The 21,453-nt window shown below is 54.3% G+C and overlaps 2 pseudogenes and 1 gene segment (V, D, J or C); all 3 read left to right on the forward strand.

Moving 5' to 3' along the window:
* Positions 1-3,478: 3,478 nt before the first annotated feature.
* Positions 3,479-4,298, forward strand: LOC149521199 (immunoglobulin heavy variable 1-3 pseudogene; annotated as a pseudogene).
* Positions 4,299-6,968: 2,670 nt separating this feature from the next.
* On the forward strand, positions 6,969-7,829 carry LOC149521200 (immunoglobulin heavy variable 1-46 pseudogene; annotated as a pseudogene).
* Positions 7,830-9,094: 1,265 nt separating this feature from the next.
* LOC149521201 (Ig heavy chain V region 3-like) lies at positions 9,095-11,225 on the forward strand. The segment is given in 3 exon segments: positions 9,095-9,375; positions 10,536-10,671; positions 10,757-11,225. Coding segments are annotated over 2 exon segments (489 nt in total).
* Positions 11,226-21,453: the final 10,228 nt, after the last annotated feature.

The following is a 21,453-nucleotide window of genomic DNA, read 5'->3' on the forward strand; positions in this document are numbered from 1 at the left end:
CTTCCCTCTCCCCTTCAGAACTCCCTCTCAAAACTCCCTGTTAGCAATCACCTGGTCGCTTGCGCACTGCCTTATAAAGCCCCTCCCCCTACCAAGGCTCAGCCAATCAGCAGAGGCTTCTAGAATTCAAACTTTAATTAGAAGCCAACAGTTTCCACCTGCCAATCACAGCCCCTACCAATCACAGCACAAACTCTATCAAGGGGAGGGTTGGGAAGGGGGAAAAAAAAGCCTCACTCTCAAACACAGGGGAAAATAAATAAATAAAATAAACAAACAAACAAACAAACAAAAAACAAAAAAGAACACACACCAACCCTCACTCACAAACACAAGCTCAGTATACAGCAAGCAGCCCAAAGCACAGCACCCACTTCCCTCAAGACTCCTGTATCTGCTTCTCCTTCATCTGGAGAACTCCCTCTCAAAACTCCCTGTTCCCAAGCTCCTTGGTCGCTTGCCCACTGCCTTATAAAGCCCCTCCCCCTACCAAGGCTCAGCCAATCAGCAGAGCCTTCTAGAATTCAAACTTTAATTAGAAGCCAACAGTTGCCACCTGCCAATCACAGCCCCTACCAATCACAGCGCAAGCTCCTTGGTCCCTTGCCCACTGCCTTATACAGCCCCTCCCCCTACCAAGGCTCAGCCAATCAGCAGAGGCTTCTAGAATTCAAACTTTAATTAGAAGCCAACAGTTTCCACCTGCCAATCACAGCCCCTACCAATCACAGCACAAACTCTATCAAGGGGAGGGTTGGAAAGGGGAAAAAAAAGCCTCACTCTCAAACACAGGGGAAAATAAACAAACAAACAAACAAACAAAAAACAAAAAAGAACACACACCAACCCTCACTCACAAACACAAGCTCAGTATACAGCAAGCAGCCCGAAGCACAACACCCACTTCCCTCAAGACTCCTGTATCTACTTCTCTATCTGGAGAACTCCCCCTCTAAAGCCTCACTCAAAGGGGGGGGGGGGGAAACCAACACCCTCACATACCAAACAAACACAAGCTCTGCACGCACTAAGAAAGCCCCAATGACAAAACACACTTCCCTCAAGAGTCCTGTATCTGCTTCTCCTTCACCTGGAGAACTCCCTCTCAAAACTCCCTGTTCGCAATCACCTGTTCGCAAGCTCCTTGGTGAAGCTTCCAGAATCACTTGGGTGCCTAAATCCCATAGATCTCAGTGCAGGCTGGGTGTGCCAGCGTTCTTGAAAATCCCACTAAGCACAAACCTGCATCTTTATCAGCCTCAGTAGTTACAGTAAATGGGCCCCGATACGTAAAGGCCCCGGGCTGGTACATAACCCGAGAGTTAGGTGTCCAAATTGCAGGAAAGCAGAAAGAAATGAAATGTCTGTTCCTAACCCCCTTAGGACACTCTCGTAGGGTCAGAGAATGAAGGGCCCGGTCTGAGCTGCTGCATGGCAGAGGCCAGAGAACGGTACCGGTCTGAGACTCTCAGCCTGGCTGGCCCACTGACTCCCCAGTGCACGTTACACCTTTTCCACCCCGCTCCCTGCAGAACCGTCCAGGCTGAGGTGCCGGGCAGCGCGTGCACCCTCCGTCCGGTTCCTGACAAGGGGTCTGATTCAATCTTCGGCTTGACAAGGCGCAACAGAAACAACCCCCCGTGCAGGGCAATAATTGTGGGTGTGATCCAGCCCCCAGCCCCCAGCCCAGGGGCCCTTTCTACACCGCGAACGAGCTAGGCACATTCCGGGCGGACGCTACCTGTTCAAAGCCCAGGCGCCGAGAGACACTTCCCAAACGGCCCTCGCCCCGCAGCCCCTGCTGGGTCTGTTGCCCTTCGCCCTTCGGCCCTCGCCATGTTCTGCGCAGGAAGATTCCTTCCCTCGCTCGCCGCCAGCTCCGAAGTGTTTGCGCTCAGTAAGTGTTTGGGGTGTTTTGTGTTCGTAGGTGCCCGGTGCGAGGTGGAGCTGGTGGCGTCTGGGGTGGAGTCTAGAATCCCGGAGAGTCCCTGAGACCCTGCAAAGCCTCTGGGCTCACCTCCAGCAGCGCTGGATGCGCCAGGTTCCCGGGAACTCGCTGCAGTGTGATTCGGAGAAAATGTTCTTTATAGAGTCGGCCAAAGGGCACTTCACCGTCTCCACGGACAATCCCAACAACCTGCTGCACCTGCAAATGACCGGCCTGGAGCCCGAGGACACCGCCCGCTATTACTGTGCCAGAGACTCACAGTTACAGGAAACCCCTGAGGGCAAAGCAGAGAAAGGCGGGCACCTCCTCGCGATGAAGAGTGAGATTTTCCCTCCTCCCCCTTCAACTACAGCAGCTGGAGGCTCCATTTGGGATCCAACTCACTTCCCTGGCTCTGAAATTCGGAGCCTGCCCAAGTAACAGACAAGCGGACACGCTCAGTCAGCGGTGACATTGATTTGTGTGTCTATCACGTCACAGGGCGCGCACACACATTGCCAGACACTCAGTGAATTGTTCCCTGGATTCCTACAGCCCAGGTCCAGGTCCCACGTCACAACCAGCTAGTCTCCCCCTCTGTCGGGGTCAGACATGCGCACTGAATGTTCCTCGGAACCGCTCTTGGTGACTTCCCACCCACCCTCCCCGCAGCAGCGAGCTGCCAGAGAACGGGGTAGGGTGGGGAGGGGGAGGGGCACTTGGAAGAGAGACTATGAAGCTAGACAGACATTGAGCGGGTTAGTGAGTGGCCTTGGATACAGCGATAAACTGAAGTAGCCTGCAAATTAAACCCCCTCCCCCTTCTCCAGGCCCTGCAGGAGACACAAGTGACCAAGTGACACGAAGCTAAAAGGACGAAGAGGGGGGATCGTTTCTGTGGTTACTGAAGGGACAGATCCGCACGGGGGCAGCAAAGTGTCACGGTCGCTTCGGAAACGTTTCTGCCCAGAGACTGAATCGGGGAATAATCACCAGGAATTATTGGCTTCAGCTCTGCAGGCTGGGCTGGATCTTGAGCGCGAGGCTCTACGCAGCCTAATCCCTTCCCATTCAGCACGAGTTCGGTGCCCAGCGCCCCTTGGAAGATCTAAGATCACCGCTCACAGGTAGATTTCCCCACTGGAGAGTGCCCGTGTTTACACATTACTGGACTCTGTGTTGTGTCAGTTTCACATCCACTGGGTGTGACATTGTGACAACCCGCCACAGGGCACCGTAACATTCAGCTTCACCAATTGTCCCTTAGCTCCCACGGACGCCTCGCTGAGGTCACAGTAGCTTCCATGTTGTCCTAGATCGGGGCCCAGATTCCATAGCTCTGCTCTGGCCTCCTCCGTGGCTGTGTCCCTCCAGATTCTGAGGCCGTTTATTTGCACTTCCGGGCAAAGCCGCGCTTTCGTCACCCGATGTAGCCACGCTCATATGCAAATTAAGTAGGGAAAGTGCCTGATAAAGAACAGCCAGGGCGCCTCGCCAACAGGCGGCGGGTTTCCTGCTTTGTAGCACACAAGGTGGTGGAGGAGAATGACAATGATCGGTCTGGGGTTCTGTTTCCTTCTGGCGGCTGTCTCAGGTAAGGGGATGGATGCAGGTGTCTGCTGGGCACAGCTGGGCCGAGAGAGCAAAGATGGTTTGAAGATGAAGATGTAGGAGGTGGATCAGGAACTCTGGAATCAAAATCCCAGCTCTGAGCAGATCGCATGGGATGGAGTTTTAAAGCCAGATGGTGGGGTTTGATGCCCAGGTTTCATTACTCCGTATTAAGAATCCCGTACACAGCATTGAAAAGCCTCCAGAGCAGATTGTGCCTCAGTTTCCACTTTGCCAAATGGGGATAATTGTCCTTCCCTGCTGCACAGGAATATGACGGAGACAAATTCTCTCTTATTAAAAGGCAGATCAGAGACTGCCTTTAGGAGGCAAGACAAGGGCTTGAATAAGGCCGGGAAGAGGAGGAATAGAATGGAATTAACGGTATTTGTATTGTTTTTCTACAGGGGCCAGCTCCCAAATCCAGCTGATCCAGTCTGGGGCAGAAATCAAGAAGCCCGGAGAGTCCGTGAAGGTCTCATGTAAAACCTCCGGCTACAGCTTTACCGACTATTACATTAGCTGGGTCCGGCAGGCTCCCGGGGAAAGCCTGGAGTGGCTGGGATACATCTATCCCGGTAATGGTGGCACTAGCTACTCCCCGGCCTTCCAGGGGCGAGTCACCATGACCAGGGCCAACTCCATAACCACGGCCTGGCTGCAGCTGGGCAGCCTGCGAGCCGATGACACCGCCACGTATTACTGCGCTCGGCACACGGTGACACAAACCAAAACAACAGCCCTTCAAAAACCCCAGTGAGAGAACCCAGGTGTCCTGCCAACCCTGGAGCCTTTAGTCCCTCCGGCGAGCATTTGCCCAGATCAACAAGCCGGGGTCATTTGTCCCAAATTTCATAGGCCCGTCACGGTCAGTTGTTTAGTTATTTCTGGCTGCAGCGTTAAATCAGTTTTCAGAACAGGCTTCTGTGACAGTCATCTGTGTCATCAGCAAAACAGCCCGGAGCGAATGCCCTGAGTGATATACGATAGGAGATTTGAAGGAGGGGTTTTCAATATCTCTGCTTGAAGGTGTTCCTCAGTGAATAAAAAAATACTGGACTGAAAGAGAAGAGGGGTGCCTGTAGCCCATGTCAACCTCCCTTTGACAGTGGAGTCTCAAATTCCTGCTCCCACATCAGGCTCAGGAGGGATGATCCTGGCTGTTTCATTTCCTAGGTAAGTGCTCTAACCACTATAGGAAACCCCACCGACTCCTTCCCTGGCACAAGGGGCTTGGGAGCGTTATTAAGTATCATCTGAAGCACCTACCTTTAGGACAGGGCTGTGAATCCCAAATGCAGTTAGATACTTAACTCCCTTTCACAGGTGGGACCCCTCCTCCGCATTTGCTAAAACTAGAAGCTGCACCAGACAGCCCTACTACCCAGTTTGCTGCCTTTTGTAGCCCTCCTACTAGCCCCCAGCACTCCGCACAGCGAACAGGAGGTGTGATCCCCCGTACCTGGGGAGTCGCAGTTAAATAAGGTGATGCGGGGGCCCGCCAGGGGCTACCCCTGGCAGATGGAATTCGGCCTGTGGGCCAGTATTTGTCCATCGCTGGTTTACAGCCAGTCACAAGTGACTGCACGTGGGATATTTATCTCGCCCGGGTATCCATTGACAAACTCCACGTACATGTCTGTTCCCAGAAGCCCTCGTACCTGTTTCTCATCAGTCTCGGAAGCTCTTTCTAAGGAGCGGTCAGTGCTATTATGCCCCGTTTCACAGAGGGGGAAACTGAGGTACAGGAAGCAGAAGGGACTTGCCCGCAGTCCCCCAGCACCCAGGAGCAAAGCAAGGAACCGCATTCACGTCTCTTGAGTCCCAGCCTGGTTCTTTGTCCTCGCAGATTAGTATGCTCCATATCCAGCAATGCGGACGTGACCGTGCGGGGTTGCAGGTAAGACTAGAGCAAACTTTTTAATACCAGGGACCGCAAACCCATTCACAAACTTTTAGCAGACCGGTAACAGTTAATTTGCATATTTGCATATTCTCGGTCTCCAACTCTTGAGCAGATCCCAACAGCTGAGCCAAACATAGAATCGCCCATTCCCAGCTGGAATGGCGCCGGTGTGGATCAGGCTTCGCGCGGAGGCACTAGGGGGCAGTGTTGCTACACATCTGAGGCAGCGGCAGGCGGTAAAAAGTTGATGCGGATTCAACCTTTACCTTGGTTTCCTGGAATCGTCCCAATCTATCAGCCGACCCCCCACCCTGCCCTTATCTTTAGGAGGGCTCCATGTGCCCCTGCATGATCTTCAGACCGGCCTGCCTATGGGGCGGGGGGACGGGGCAATTTCCCAAGGGCCTTGACAATTTTAAAGGGCCTAGGGCCCCCCAGCCGCTCCTGCTGACAGCACCCTCCACACATGGAAGCAGCCAGCACCGTCCCTGCGGCATCTGGGGGTGGGATGTCTCTGCGGGCTGCCCCCTCCCAGCACCAACTCCGCACTCTCATTGGCTGGGAACTAGCTTCAGGGGCAGAGCCTGCAGGCAGCGGTACTCTGAGACCCCCTGCACCACCCGCCTAGGAGTCACTGCCAGAGGGAGGCGCCTCCCTGAGCACCTTCTATGAAGTTACCTTCATTGCTTCGGAGCTTTGCTCAGCACATGGGGTGACCAGCCAGCGAGCTCCAAACAAACACAACGAAGCATCATCACCCAGCACCCAGTCAGCCTGTGTCACCCTCTGTCACAGGACACTGTGAAGGGCAAGAGTGTAACAGCCCCCCCTCCCTTCTCCAGCCCCTGCGGACACAAGTGACCAAGCGACACGAAGCTAAAAGGACAAAGAGGGGGGATCGTTTCTGTGGTTACTGAAGGGACAGATCCGCACGGAGGCAGCAAAGTGTCACGTTCGCTTCAGAAACCGAATAGAAGAATAAGCACCAGGAATTATTGGCTTCAGCTCTGCAGGCTGGGCTGGATCTTCAGCGCGAGGCTATCCCCAGCCTAATCCCTTCCCAGTCAGCACGAGTTCGGTGCCCAGAGCCCCTTGGAAGATCACCGCTCCCAGGGAGATTTCCCCACAGGAGCGCGCTCGTGTTCACACATCCCTGGATTCTGTGTTATGTCAGTTTGACACCCATTTGCTGTCACATTGTCATAGCCCGACACTGGGCACCTTGACATTCACCAATTGTCCTTTACTCACACGGACGGCCCGCCGACATCACAGTAGCTTTCGTTTTGTCCTAGATCGGGGCCCAAATTCCATAGACCTGCTCTTGCCGCCTCCGTGGCTGCGTCCCTCCAGATTCGGAGGCCATTCATGAGTAAAGGCGGGCAAAGCCGAGGTTTTGTCATACCATGTAGCCACGCCCACATGCAAATGTGGGGGGAAATGTGCCTGATAAAGAACAGCCAGGGGGGCTCGCCAACAGGCGGCTGGTTTCCTGCTTTGCAGCACACAAGGTGGGAGAGGAGAATGGCAATGATCGCTCTGGGGTTCTGTTTCCTTCTGGCGGCTGTCTCAGGTAAGGGGATGGACGCCGGTGTCTGCCGGGCACAGCTGGGCTGGGGGAGCAAAGATGGTTTGAAGATGAAGACGTAGGAGGTGGATCAGGAACTCGGGATTCTAAATCGCAGCTCTGAGGAAATCGCACACGCTGGAATTTTAAACCCAAATAGGGTATTCTGATGCCCAATTTTCATTACTCTGTAGTAGGAATGCCGTACGCAGCTCTGAAAAACCTCCAGCCCAGTTATACCTCAGTTTCCCCTCTGCAAGAAGGATAACTGTACTTCTTCTGAACAGGAATATGCCATGGACAAATTCTTTATTATTAAAAGGCAGATCAGACCCTGTGATAAGGCAGGGAAGGGTACTTGGATAAGGCTGGGAAGAGGAGGAATAGAATGGAATTAACGGTATTTTTTTTTATTGACAGGTGCCAGCTCCCAGATCCAGCTGACTCAGTCTGGGGTAGAAATCAAAAAGCCTGGAGAGTCCGTGAAGCTGACATGTAAAACCTCCGGCTACACATTTACCAGCAATTACCTTAGCTGGGTCCGGCAGGCTCCCGGGAAAGGCCTGGAGTGGATAGGATACATTGATCCCAGAGATAGTGAAACAGGCTATGCCCAAAATTTCCAGGGGCGATTCACCATCACCAGGGAGAACTCCATAAGTACGACCTGGCTGCAGCTGGGCAGCCTGCGAGCCGATGACACTGCCACGTATTACTGTGCTCGGTGCACAGTGACACAAACCGCAGCTACCGCCGTTCAAAAACCCCGCGAGGGGACCCAGGCTCCTAACTCTCCACATAGCCAACAGGAGCTGTGATCCCCGTACCTGTGGAGGCGCAGGTAAATACGGCATGTGGGGGCCGATCAGGAGCTAACTCTGACTATCGGAATCCGGCCCCCGGGCCAGTATTTGCCCACCTCTGGGCTCCATCAAGTTACAAGAGACAGGAAGCTACAAGGTGTATTTACCTTACCCGTGTGTTCATGGACAAACACCGGAAACGTGTCTGTTCCTGGCAGTCCCTGCTTCTCATCAGATGTGGATGCTCCATCTAAAGAGAGGTCACAGATTGGGAAAATGAAGTTCAGGGAGCAGAAGGGACCTGGCTGCTGTCACCCGGCAGGTCAGGGACAAAACCAGGAACCGCATGGACGTCTCCTGAGCCCCAACCTGGTGGTTGGGTGTCAGGGCCGACCCACAACATTTTGGCATGTGAAGCAGGGAGCTCAAATGACGCCCCCATGCTCCGTCGCTTTGGCCAAAACTTTGTAAGGTCTCAATACTGCCTTTTTCCTGTTCTTTGTGCCCTCCTTCCTCCAGCACAGCACTCCACCATCTCTATGCATCTAGAGCAGAGAGAATACCAGCAGCAGACACAATTTTCTATACACTGGGTCCTAGTGGCCCACCCAGTCTGGCACCTGAGACTGCCATCTCAGTTCCACTGATGGTAAGGCCAGCCCTGTTTGACATCACAGATCAGTCAGCTCCATATCCAGGAGGGCAGGCATGAGTCCTGTGGGGCTGCAGGCCAGACTAAAGGATCTTAGCACCTGGGTGTCCCTTTTTTTTGGTAAATGGGGACCACGGCAGTGCAACCTCCCTGATCCCCATGTGTGATGGCATGTCGTCAGGGTTTTCCTGTCTCCTGCACCCCCATAATGGCATGGATAGACTCCACCAGCCAGTAGAATAAAGGGTGTTTATTGCTTCTCCAGGATACAGCACAGCACAGATGTAATCTGGTTCCAGGGCAGGCCTAGGATGCCTCAGCCCCCCTTGAGATGGGGGAGACTGGGCCCCTAAACTCCATTCCCTTTCCCTAGGCTGTCTCCTCCATGCTCCCAGACAGAAACTAACCCCCTCACCTCCAGCCCTGCCCCCAGCCAGGGCTCCACTCCCCTTCTTCCCATTGTTCCACCTGTCTGAAGAGTTTCGAAGCCCCCTTGCATAATGACTCATACCCTGCCCTGCTGGGCCGTGCTGCAGACGGCAGCCAGTGGAGGTCACTCAGAACCCACTGCCCAGCATAGCAACCAGCAAGGTACGCCCCACTACGTCACAGTCAGTGCTTGGGGAGGGAGCGGCTCACAGGGTTGCACGGTGCTCGGACCTGGGTCTGAGAGTGGAGGCCTGAGACGCTAGGACCTACTCGCCCCTCCCAAGCCTAGTAACCATGGAAACTGATCATAACAATAGATATTATTGTCCGGGGAATTCACCGGACATGCCGAGTTCCAGCTCCAAACGGGGCAGTGCGGGAGGGGGCTCAGGGCTGGGATAGGGAGCTGGGGAGCCAGGTGATTCACGCGAGAGCTCCATGAGTCCCAGCCAATGGGCGCTTTGAGGGCGGAGCCTGCAGGTGAGGGCAGAGAGGGGACCCCGCTAGCTTGGCGCTCGGGGATGCGGCTCCAGCCCTGTCACGCGCTCTAGGGGTTAGTGGCTGCAGCCCAGGGCCCCAGGATAAGGGCCGCCTGCAAAAAGATCTGCACTTGTAGTGGCCGGGTAATGTCTCTTCTCACCCCCCCTCCCCCGCCCGCCCGCCCAGGACAGCCACGGAAGCACCTTTCTTAATCTGGGCCTGGGCGATATAAGTTATAATATATTCGATATAAATATAAATATTTATCCGGGTCTCTCTATGTCCCTGGTCATTCGGACTGTGGCTCTAGGGGCAGAGTTGGTCGTTAATTCGCCTCCTGAATCCCTGAGCGCTGTCCCTGGTGCGAGCCCTGCGGGACGAGGTTTAACACCCCCGCCCAAAGCTCCCCCCACGCCGCTGTGTGTCCCAGCCCCGCTCCCGACCTGCCATAAACCCAGGCCTCCTTCGGCTACAGCCCAGAACTTTCCAGCCTCCCAACTTCCCTCCCTCCCGCTGTTCGCTGCTGTGACTGGGGCAAATCCAGCCTGGCTCGCTCTGCCGGTCACACGGGGCGGCCTCTCGGCTGCACAGACCCAGCCAGGGGGAGCCGGCCCCCAGTCTCCCGCCCCGAGCCCCCTTTGCACAAATCCCCGCTCCGGTGACGAATCCTTTGTCTCCTTCGCCTTCGGTTTGTGTGAGCCTGGGTCACCCCCCGGACTGATTCCAAATCCTCATTCCCCGCCCGGGGAGAGGCTGCCGGACTCACCGCGCTCCCCAGCCCCTTACTTGTAGCCTTCCAGTGAGTGACCCAGCCCCGTGCAACCCTGTGACCCCGCCCCTTCCAGGCACCGACCTCCTGACCCGCTGTCCGCATGGACAGGACCTCGGACACCTCCACGTAACGGGATAACTACGTGACAATCGGGCCCTAAATTCAATACCGGGGAACCGGGCTCGAACCCGGCAGCTGCTTCTCCCCTTTAACCCACCTCCCTGGAGCTGGGAGCTGCACAGACACAGCGGGGCAGAGTCTGACTCCGCCCTGAGCCCCGAGCCAGCGATTCAGAGTTAAGGGAAGGAGCCTGGGTCCGTTATAAGCAGCGGGCCATGCAAATAGGGGAGAGAGGTTCCTGTTTAAATCTGTGCCTCTCTCTGCCCAGCCTGCACCCGCAGGGACAATCCGCAGCCCCTTGGCTCAGAGCAGGGAGCAGCCAGTCCCCGGAGAACTTTCCCCGCCAGCAGCAGAGACAATGAGACTTTGGGTCGCAGCTGTTTTCATTCTAGCAGCTCTGGAAGGTATTTAGTTCCCCGATCAAGTGGCAGAGCCCAGACAATTCTCGCTGGTTTTATGCCGGTTCTTCTAACATCCCTTTATTCCCAGGTGCCCGGTGCCAGGTGCAGCTGGTGGAGTCCGGAGGGGATGTGAAGAAGCCCGGAGACTCTCTGCGCCTCTCCTGCAAAGCCTCCGGCTTCACCTTCAGCAGCTCCGGGATGGACTGGCTCCGGCAGGCTCCCGGGAAGGTCCTGGAGTGGGTGGCTGCTATCAGCACCGGCAGTGGGAGCAGCACGTTCTACTCTGATGCACTTGGGGGCCGATTCACCATCTCCAGGGACAACCCCAACAACCTGCTGCACCTGCCAATGACCGGCCTGAAGCCCGAGGACACCGCCCGCTATTACTGTGCGAGACACACAGCGACACGAAACCTAGTGATGCGCCTGCAAAAACCCAGGCTGCAGAACCCGCGGCCGCCACGCGGGGGCAGCAGAGACACAAACAACCGGGCGCTGCGCACAGAACCGAGAACAAACTTCGGTGGATGAAATACAAACCCGCGGGGAGATTTTAACCCTTTCGTTGCCTAGAAACGCCCCCTCTCCTCCCGTTTGCATCACGGTGTTCCCCTGGGCCTGCGCGGCAGACATCGCCGGCTGCCTCAGCCAGTCCCGTTGAGGCGGGAGCCCTGTTCCCCCGGCCCGGCTCGGCTTGCTGATCGGGCACTTTCACTGATGTAAACCGGGATTCATTGGACTCCTTCCAACGTGGCTCCTGCGCTCCCCTTCCCCCACAGAGACCCGGGTCCAGCTTCCTCGGAGCCACCCGGCCCGGGAGAGAAGGTCCCCCGTGGCCTGCGCTCTGCAGCAAGTCACGCAGAGAGGTGGCAGCGGTTCCTTCTGCCCCTCGGCTCTGTGCCAGAGCCCGGGGGGCGGAGGGTGACGGAAGGAAACACGCAAACAGGCCACAGTCAGTTATCAGAGCCCTTAGGAAGCAAGAGCGGCTGGTCTATTTAGGACAGCAGACGGGGACTTGAGTCCAGGTGCGCCCCTGTGCCTGTTACAGAACAGGAGTGATTGTCCGCAGCTGGGACAGGACACACACACACGAACCGCACACACAGTAACACACAGCGGAGACACACAAACAAATCAAACACAGTCACTCAGACACAGAGACACTCGGACACACTCACGTCTCCTCCCCTTTTCTGAGGCTAAAAGGACGACGAGGGAGAATCGTTTCTGTGGTTACTGAAGGGTGTCACGTTCGCTTCGGAGACTGAATGTTCGGCCTTAGCTCTGCAGGCTGGGATGGAACCGCAGCGCGAGGCTCTGCCCAGCCTAATCGCTTCCCAGTCAGTACGAGTTCGATGCCCTTGGAAGTTCGCCTAGCACCGCTCACAGGCAGATTTTCTCCATTGGAGTGGGCCCGAAAGGCAGAAGGAGGACGAATAGAGTTCACTGAATTTGTGTCGCTTTTTATTCACAAGTCCAGCTCACCCGGTCTGGGACTGGCTATGCCCCGGCCTTCCAAGGGCGACTCACCATCACCAGGGACAATTCTGGAAGCACGGCCTGGCTGCAGCTTTAGTCCCTCCAGAGAGCGTTTGCTCGGGTCAACAGCCTGGGATAATTTCGCCCCAAACTTCATAGCCCCGTGACTCACTTAAGTCGCATGGCAAGGAGAGTTTTCTGGCTGAAGCGCTAAGTCACTTTTCAAAGTATGAATTAGGCCCCTGTGTCACTTGTGACAGCAACAAAACATCCCTGAGCAAATGTCGTGAATGCCAGACAACGGGAGACTTGGGGGGAGAATCTTTCAGTATCTCCTGTTGAAGCTAATACCCATGAAGTCTGAAAAAATAAGGGGGTGTCGGCACCCCCATGTCACCCTCCCTTTACACGGTGGAGGATGGGGTGTCAAATCCCTGCTCCCACATCAGGCTGAGGAGGGATGATCTTGGCTGTATCATTTGCTAGGCACGTGATCTAACCACTAGGCAATAGGAAGCACCATCAACTCCTTCTGTGGTCAAGGGATTTGGGGGCGCTATTATCAGCTTACCTCCAAGGCTGTGAATCCCAACTGGAGCTCCGTACCTAACTCCCTTTCGCAGGTGGTACCCGCCCCATTCTCCGGCGGTGCGGTGGCTTTGGTAAGCCGCCTAGCTCTGTGATCACCGTACCCAAGGAGGCTGAGGTGAATACGGTGAAGTGGGTTGTGACAAGTGTTACCAATACTTGTAGACCCCGATCACCGTCTTGACCAATATCAGTAATCCTAGCAAAACACGTTTTTGGAGGACTTCTTATCTGGCCTCAAAGGTGCGCTAACTACCATCGAATGATACCGGAGGACTTTAAAATTCGAGGCGTACACTTGATTTGCTTGGGAAGTGTTCACGTGCAGGAAAAAAACCCGACTCGTTCATTAGCTGTTTAGAGGCATTTTTTTGGAGAAAATTGACTCCTGATCTCAATGACTCCGCCCAACCCGCGAACTGCACGCTTCTTTTGCAGCAAAGTGCAGCAGTATTACGGGGTTGGTGCTTTAGAATGTGCTCGCGACTTGTACACCACTATGTCAGCATTGCCCCATGTCAGGATTCCTACCGAGGCATTAGTCTCGCCAAATTCTTATATGGCCTCTGAAATGCGCTAAATACCTGCCACGCGTAGTCGAGAACTACACAACTACTTTCGCACACGAGATGTCTTTCCGACGTTCTTACCTGCATGGGGAAAAAAACCCTAATTGATCTCTAGTTCTATAAAGTCTTCTTTTACAACATTGAGCCCCGTTTCAATGACGCCTCAACAATCAAGTTTCCTTTAAAAAACGCAGCGCAGTTTATGCTGTATGTGCGGCAGAATGCTAGGACGCTTCGGGCGCCACATTGACGAATGTAAGTATTACTAGCTGACACTGTTTCACACCTATTCTTATATGGCTTCAGAAATGCGCCTAAAACCGGGACACACGGACTGGACGACTGCAGAAGTACATTCGCACACCCCATTTGCTTGGGACGTTGGTACATGAAGGAAAATCACCTAATCCTTCATTAGCTCTCTAAAGACATGCTCTCCAAGCTTGATGCTTGTTTTCAATGCCCCCTCAAAGAGCATTTATCCCCTCATGCGTAACGGAGCACAGTCCAAACTACATCTGCGTTAGAATGCGATCCTACTTTTAAACCAATAGCTCAGCGTTGCCCACTCTAAGGAACAGAAGCAGCATAGAATGCGCTCCGTTCCGCTTCAAAAGAAACTTGCTCTATACGGAGAGGTGCGGGGCTTTGATAACAGGATTGCATTAGTAAATCATGTCCTTACAGTCCTAGTCGAACGATTCGGTGATTTTCGTGCCTGTGAGAACGTCGCAAGGCAATCTCGTGTGCGAATGTAGTTGTGCAGTCTTCCAGCCCCTGAGGCCGGTATGTAGCAAATGTGTGAAGCCATATAAGAATTTGTGAGAAACGGAGTCTGGCTAGTAATAGCTCTATTGGACAATGCTGAGTTAGTGGCGTTCATGTAGTTAGGATATTCGGAGGCAGAAACTGCGCTGCTAAGTTTTGGGACAGTAGAAGGCTCTTCTGTGAAGCTGCCTAAGAATGGGCGTGCAACAGTGTCTAGCTAGGGATAGCTAAACTCGGTTATGCTGAGCTTACAGAATGCTGTGATTCCTAAATTGTTACCAATACTTTTAGACCCCGATTACCGTCTTGACCAATATCAGTAATCCTAGCAAAACACGGTTTTAGAGGACTTCTTATCTGGCCTCAAAGGTGCGCTAACTACCATCGAAAGATACCGGAGGACTTTATAATTCGAATCGTACACTTCATTTGCTTGGAAAGTGTTCACGTGCAGGAAAAAAACGCCCAATCACTCATTAGATGTTTAGAGGCTTTTTATAGAAAATTGATTCCTGATCTCAATGACTCCGCCCAACCGGCGAACTGCACGCTTCTTTTGCAGTAAAGTGCAGCAGTATTATGGGGTAGGTGCTTTAGAATGTCCTCGCAACTTGTACACCACTATGTCAGCATTGCCCCATGTCAGGATTCCTACCGAGGCATTAGTCTCGCCGAATTCCCATATGATCTCTGAAATGCGCTAAAAACCTGCCACGCGTAGTCGAGAACTACACAACTACTTTCACACACGAGATGTCTTTCCGACGTTCTTACAGGCATGGGAAAAAAACCCTAATCGTTCTCTAGTTCTATAAAGTCATCTTTTACAACATTGAGCCCCGTTTCAATGACGCCTCAACAATCAAGTTTCCTTTAAAAAACGCAGCGCAGTTTATGCTGTATGTGCGGCAGAATGCTAGGACGCTTCGGGCGCCACATTGCAGAATGTAAGTATCATTAGCTGACACTGTTTCACACCAATTCTTATATGGCTTCAGTAATACGCCTAAAACCGGGACCCACGGACTGGACGACTGCAGAAGTACATTCGCACACCCCATTTGCTTGGGACGTCCTTACATGAAGGAAAAGCACCTAATCCTTCATTAGTTCTCTAAAGACATGCTCTCCAAGCTTGATGCTTGTTTTCAATGCCCCCTCAAAGAGCACTTATCCTCTCAGGCGTAACGCAGCACAGTCCAAACTACATCTGCGTTACAATGCGATCCTACTTTCAAACCAATAGCTCAGCATTGCCCACTCTAAGGAGCAAAAGCAGCATAGAATGCGCTCCATTCTGTTTCAAAGAAAGTTGATGTATACGGAGAGGTGGGGGGGCTTTGATAACAGGATTGTATTAGTAAATCATGTCTTTACAGTGCTAGTCGAACGATTCGGTGATTTTCGTGCATGTGAGAACGTCGCAAGGCAATCTCGTATGCGTATGTAGTTCTGCAGTCTTCCAGCTCCTGAGGCCGGTATCTAGCAAATGTCTGAAGCCATATAAGAATTTGTGAGAAACGGAGTCTGGCTAGTAATAGCTCTATTGGACAATGCTGAGTTAGTGGCGTTCATGTAGTCAGGATATTCGGAGGCACAAACTGCGCTGCTAAGTTTTGGGCTCTTCTGTGAAGCTGCCTAAGAATGGGCGTGCAACAGTGTCTAGCTAGGGATAGGTACACTCCGTTATGCTGAGCTTACAGAATGCTGTGATTCCTAAATTGTTACCAATACTTGTAGAGCTCGATTACCGTCTTGACCAATATCAGTAATCCTAGCAAAACACGGTTTTAGAGGACTTCTTATCTGGCCTCAAAGGTGCGCTAACTACCATCGAAAGATACCGGAGGACTTTATAATTCGAATCGTACACTTCATTTGCTTGGAAAGTGTTCACGTGCAGGAAAAAAACGCCCAATCACTCATTAGCTGTTTAGAGGCTTTTTTATAGAAAATTGATTCCTGACCTCAATGACTCCGCCCAACCCGCGAACTTCACGTTTCTTTTGCAGTAAAGGGCAGCAATAGTTATGGGGTAGGTGTGTTAGAATGTGCTCGCGACTTATACACCTCTATGTCAGCATGACCCCATGTCAGGATTCCTACCGAGGCATTAGTCTCGCCAAATTCTTATATGGCCTCTGAAATGCGCTAAGAACCTGCCACGCTTAGTCGAGAACTACACAACTACTTTCGAACACGAGATGTCTTTCCGACGTCCTTACAGGCATGGGGAAAAAAAAACCCTAATCGTTCTCTAGTTCTATAAAGTCATCTTTTACAACATTGAGCCCCGTTTCAATGACGCCACAACAATCAAGTTTCCTTTAAAAAAACGCAGCGCAGTTTATGCTGTATGTGCGTCAGAATGCTAGGACGCTTCGGGCACCACATTGCCGAATGTAAGTATTACTTGCTGACACTGTTTCACACCTATTCTTATATGGCTTCAGAAATACGCCTAAAACCGGGACCCACGGACTGGACGACTGCAGAAGTACATTCGCACACCGCATTTGCTTGGCACGTTCTTACATGAAGGAAAAGCACCTACTCCTTCATTAGCTCTCTAAAGACATGCTCTCCAAGCTTGATGCTTGTTTTCAATGCCCCCTCAAAGAGCACTTATCCTCTCAGGCGTAACGCAGCACAGTCCAAACTACATCTGCGTTAGAATGCGATCCTACTTTTAAACCAATAGCTCAGCATTGCCCACTCTAAGGAGCACAAGCAGCATAGAATGCGCTCCGTTCCGCTTCAAAGAAACTTGATGTATACGGAGAGGTGGGGGGGCTTTGATAACAGGATTGCATTAGTAAATCATGTCTTTACAGTGCTAGCCCGCGAGTGAGAACGAGCCGTACGAATCCAGCGGTTCCATCTCAGACACTGACCGGCTCTTCCCGTCCTCCTCCCCCTCCCCAACCTACTGTGCCCTCCCCCCCCCCCCCCCCGCCCACTGTGCTTCCCCGTGTGACCTCTGCCCTGACCGACAGCCCGCTGGGGACACTCCCACCACGCCCGGATGCTACTAGCGCCGGGAATGAACCCCGGGCCTTAGGCTCCGGCCGGCATTGGTGCGCCGGGAATGGAGCGGGAGTGTCCATGCGAACGGGAGCGGGAAGGGGAACAGGAACAAGAATGGGGTGGCAAATGTGATCGGGAGTGTGCGGGATACAGGAAAGGGAATATGAACAGGAGCAGGAATGTGAAGGGAGCATCAGCCTGTATGTGAATGGGAGTAATGGGGGGGTGTGGAATGGAACAGGCGTGGTAGGGGCGGTGGGAACAGAAATGTGTCCGCAGCGAGGCTGGTTCCAGTGCCTGGGAATGGGCATGGAATGATGATGATGATGAATAGTTAGTACCGATTGAATCCTGCCATGTCGCACCACGGGGCTGGGCTCTGAAAGCTGCAGGTTTACTACCTCACAAGCGCTTTAAACCCGACACGGGGAAACCTTCTGTCTCCGCTTTGCGGCTGGTTAATACTGAACTCAGTAAATGAGCTGGAAGATGACGCCCAACGAGGGCGGAGCAGTTGGGGGTAGCGGTCCCAGCGCCCAGGGTCTCTGGTCACAATCTAGGATCCCATTATCCTAGGCCCGGTAGCGGCACAGCCCGTGAGAGCTCTCTCCGCCCGCAACCCCAGTGTAAATGGGAAGCTTTGACCGGCGCTGCGTGGCCCTCCTGAGCATGGGAGGGGCTCCAGAGATCGCTTCCCTCCCCGCATCACCTGAGTCACCAGCCCCTTAGTCCCTGCGCGAGGAATCACAGTCACTGCAGGGAGCTGCTCCTCCTCCAGGTCCGAAAGTGTCAGGAGCGTCCCAGCGCCCCGTGTCCGGCGCTGCACAGACACGCAGGCCGCTCCGGTCTGACTCCTGCACCTGCAGCCCGGGGTCGAGCCTCTGAGATCTCTGGCAGGAGCAGGGCGGGTTTAGGGAGTCAAGTATGCAAACGAGGAAACCAGTTTCCAGTTTAAATTTGTCAGTCCCTCCACGCAGCCTGCACCCGCAGCCCCCTGGGTCTGGGCAGTGACCAGCCAGTCCCCTGAGAACTTTCCCCGCCAGCGCCAGGGACAATGGGATTTTTGCTGCTCTTATGTGTCGCTGTAGCGGCTTTGGAAGGTTTTTTCTATTTCTGAATAACTGGCGGAGTTAGTAGAAATATGGCTCCTTTGACAGAGGTATTGATAAGCTGTTTGAAGAAAACCGGAGACTCTCTGCGCCTCTCCTGCAAAGCCTCCGGCTTCACCTTCAGCAGCTACCCCATGAACTGGGTCCGGCAGGCTCCCGGAAAGGGGCTGGACTGGGTCGCTGCTATCCTCTTGGTACATTCTACCCCAGTTTATGGAACGCATAGGCGGATTCCGTGAAAGGCCGATTCACCATCTCCAGGAACAACTCCAACAACCTGCTGCACCTGCAAATGACCGGCCTGAAGCCCGAGGACACCGCCCGCTATTACTGTGCGAGAGACACAGCGAGGAGAAGCCGGTCTGAGCCCAGACACAAGCCTCCCCTTACAGTGAGCAGCGAAGCCGTTTGGCGCTGGGGGCGCCCAAGCTCCGTGCATGGAAATGAAACCGAGTTCAGAGAGAGGCTGGGAACAGCAAATCCCTTTCACTGTCGTTCTCAGCCCTCCGCCTTGAGGGGCGGCAGCTCCCGAGACAGGGCTGCAGTGGGCTGGGAGAGGAATATTAGGACGGTTCCACCGGGCACACAGAGAACAGCTCCTCCTTCCAGAGCCCGGGTCACTGTCTCCCTTGGCTCCTCCAAAAACTAGATCTGAGCGCTGCGGGCACCCAAAAAGGGGAGGCGGATTCTCACCGGATTCTCGGGCCTCTCTCAGCCTCTGCGGCGGATATAGGGCAGGAGGAGCGGGGCGGGTGCCCCGGGCCCCGCGCTTCAATAGACCCCGCGCCAGCGCTGTCACTTTCTAGCTTTCGCCACTAGAGGGCGCCGATGCCCCGCGCCTCACAGGTAAAGCCTTTGCAGTTCTGTCTCTAGAGCAGCCCGGCCGGCCCGCAGGCGCTGGCGGAAGGGGGGGTCTCTGCTGGCGGGTGGGTACCGTGAGGCGCCTTTCCCCAGCTCCGCAGACCCAGACACCAGGCCAACTCCTTGAAAGAGTAAAGCGGCAGTTTCTGCAGCCTGGCCCTGGGGGCGACTCTCCTGAGAGGCGCAGGAGCCTTCAGCGCGGCGCTGTGCCTAACGCCGCCCCACCACACATCTCCTGCCCCCCAGCTACCGCCGGATCCTGCAGCCAGAGTCCTCTGCCCCAGCATGGGAAGGGGTGGTCTCGGTGTGGGGGAGCCCCGTGAGCCCCACACTAGCTGGTCGGTGCCTGGGCGGGGTCTGCGCATCGGGGGCTGTTCCCTTCCTGCCCCCGGCACCCAGTCCTAGAGCAATGCGCCGCAGCAGCCGGACAGCGGGGGCCCATACAGCTGCCTTGGTGCGGACACAGGGAGACTGAGCCAGGCGGTTGCCCCCCGCCAGAAGGGAGCCAGCTGTCGGGGGGGGGGGGGCAACAGTGACAGGCTCGTTTGCTGTGTCCAAGCTCCCTTTCTCGGCAGGGGCCAGTCGGGGCAGCCTCTATGGCCCCTCCTCTGACCCTGTATGGAGCCTGAGGTGCCGTCTCCTTTCCCTCCAGCTGCTCTGCAGGCTCCTGAGGGTCTGCTGGCTCGGACACAGCAGCCAGCCCCTTCTAAACCGGGTCAGGATTTCCCTGCTCCGCGGGCGCCTCGCTGCTTCCGTGTTTGGGTCTGGAGAAGGGGCTGATGCTGGGGAGAAGCCTTTTCCCACCGGCTGTTAGAGACCCAGCTGCCAAAAGAGCTAGACAGCTGTAACAGACTTAAATACCAATGGAAATGTTTAATTATTAATGTAGAAGTTTGTTTAACAATGAATCACAATAGAATTAAAATAAAAATTATCCAACTAAATTAAGTTTCTATAAAATTTACCCAATTCACATGTAATATGAAAAAAGCTTCAATTTGCTCATTTGACACTTTTTTTTTCTATTTTTTCTCCAAAGGGGAGCCCGGGAAATTGTGCTGTCCTGGGCCCCGCAAAACTCTCATCCGTCCCGCCTCAGTCCCGCCAGGTGGGGCCAGGTCTTGATTAGGATGCAGATGGGCAATAAACAAAACCATCAAGCCTGTAAGGAGAGGCGGTGAGGACTCCCTTAGCGGTAGTGGGGAGGAGGGTGGATGGCAGCCCCAGGAGACCTTTCTGCTTCTTGATGCAGGCTCAGTGCACACAGAGAGACCTGTGCCCCTGGGCGGGACGAGGAGGGGCCGTGAACCCTTCCATTCCTTCCTCCAAAGGGACACGGGAAACCAGCACCTCACACTTGGGTTCAAGGTTCTGACCGAGAACTAGGGGGACAGGCTGGAGAGCGAACCCATCTACAACGCTAGCTGGGCCTTGCTACATCGAGTTTTAGCCTTTCAGCTGCAGGTGTTCACCGTGATTTCCCTGTTACCATACCTGGCCTGGTTTCCCTTCACTTGGCATCATTTAACCTGCAATCCACTGTTAATAAACTTGGTTTATTTCAACCTAAACCAACCAACCTGGGGCTGTGGAGGAAGCTGAACGGTTCATGGCAGGCCGGTTGGGGGAATTCAGGCTGGAAGGGCATAGAGAACCCTTGGCTAGTGATAACCAAGGCTGGTGGAGACAAGAGCACGGTGGGAGGTACCAAGCAGGCTGCTGCAGGGGGGGTTGCTAAACCAGGGCTGTCAATCACACATGCTCAGTTCCTACTTGTCTGCTCGCTGGGAGTGACCGGACGGGGAGCTGCTGCAGACGAGCATTTCAAGGCACCCGAGAGACCAAGCGGGAGGTAATTTTGGATCAAACTCCATATAACTCCTGCCGTGGGACATGGTGGCGGTCAGTGAGCAGTGATCCCACCCTGGCCACAGCAGGAGCAGGGGGTGTGAATGAGCGAGTTCCCCAGTTGGTGTCAATAGACCCCAACTTCTAGGCCCACATCCCCAGAGGTGCCAGCCAGGGACATTTATCCTCGCAAAGCTAGCACGGCGAAAAGCCGAAGGATGACTCTAGGCGTCCCTGAGCACCAATCCACCGGACGTCGGTCCTTCCTCGGTGGTTTATCTCCGTTTGCTCACACCCGCCTGCAAATCCCTGACGCAGCGGGCTCTGCTGCGCCCCAGTCCAGTGCCCGGCCCTCTGCACTCACACCCGCCCTGCCCCAGCCTCGCCTGCAGTGCGGCGTGCGCTGAGCTGAGCGCAGCGTCTCTCTAGTGTAAAGGAGAGACCTGTCCCCGCGGGGACATCGCCACGTGCCGAGCTCTCACCCCCATAGCACTTTATACCCGCCTGAGGAACCCGCATGTAAATTCCTGAGCGGT

Source organism: Pelodiscus sinensis, chromosome 30 (assembly GCF_052426305.1).
Source record: "Pelodiscus sinensis isolate ZL-2025 chromosome 30, ASM5242630v1, whole genome shotgun sequence".
Classification (NCBI taxonomy): Eukaryota; Metazoa; Chordata; order Testudines; family Trionychidae; genus Pelodiscus; species Pelodiscus sinensis.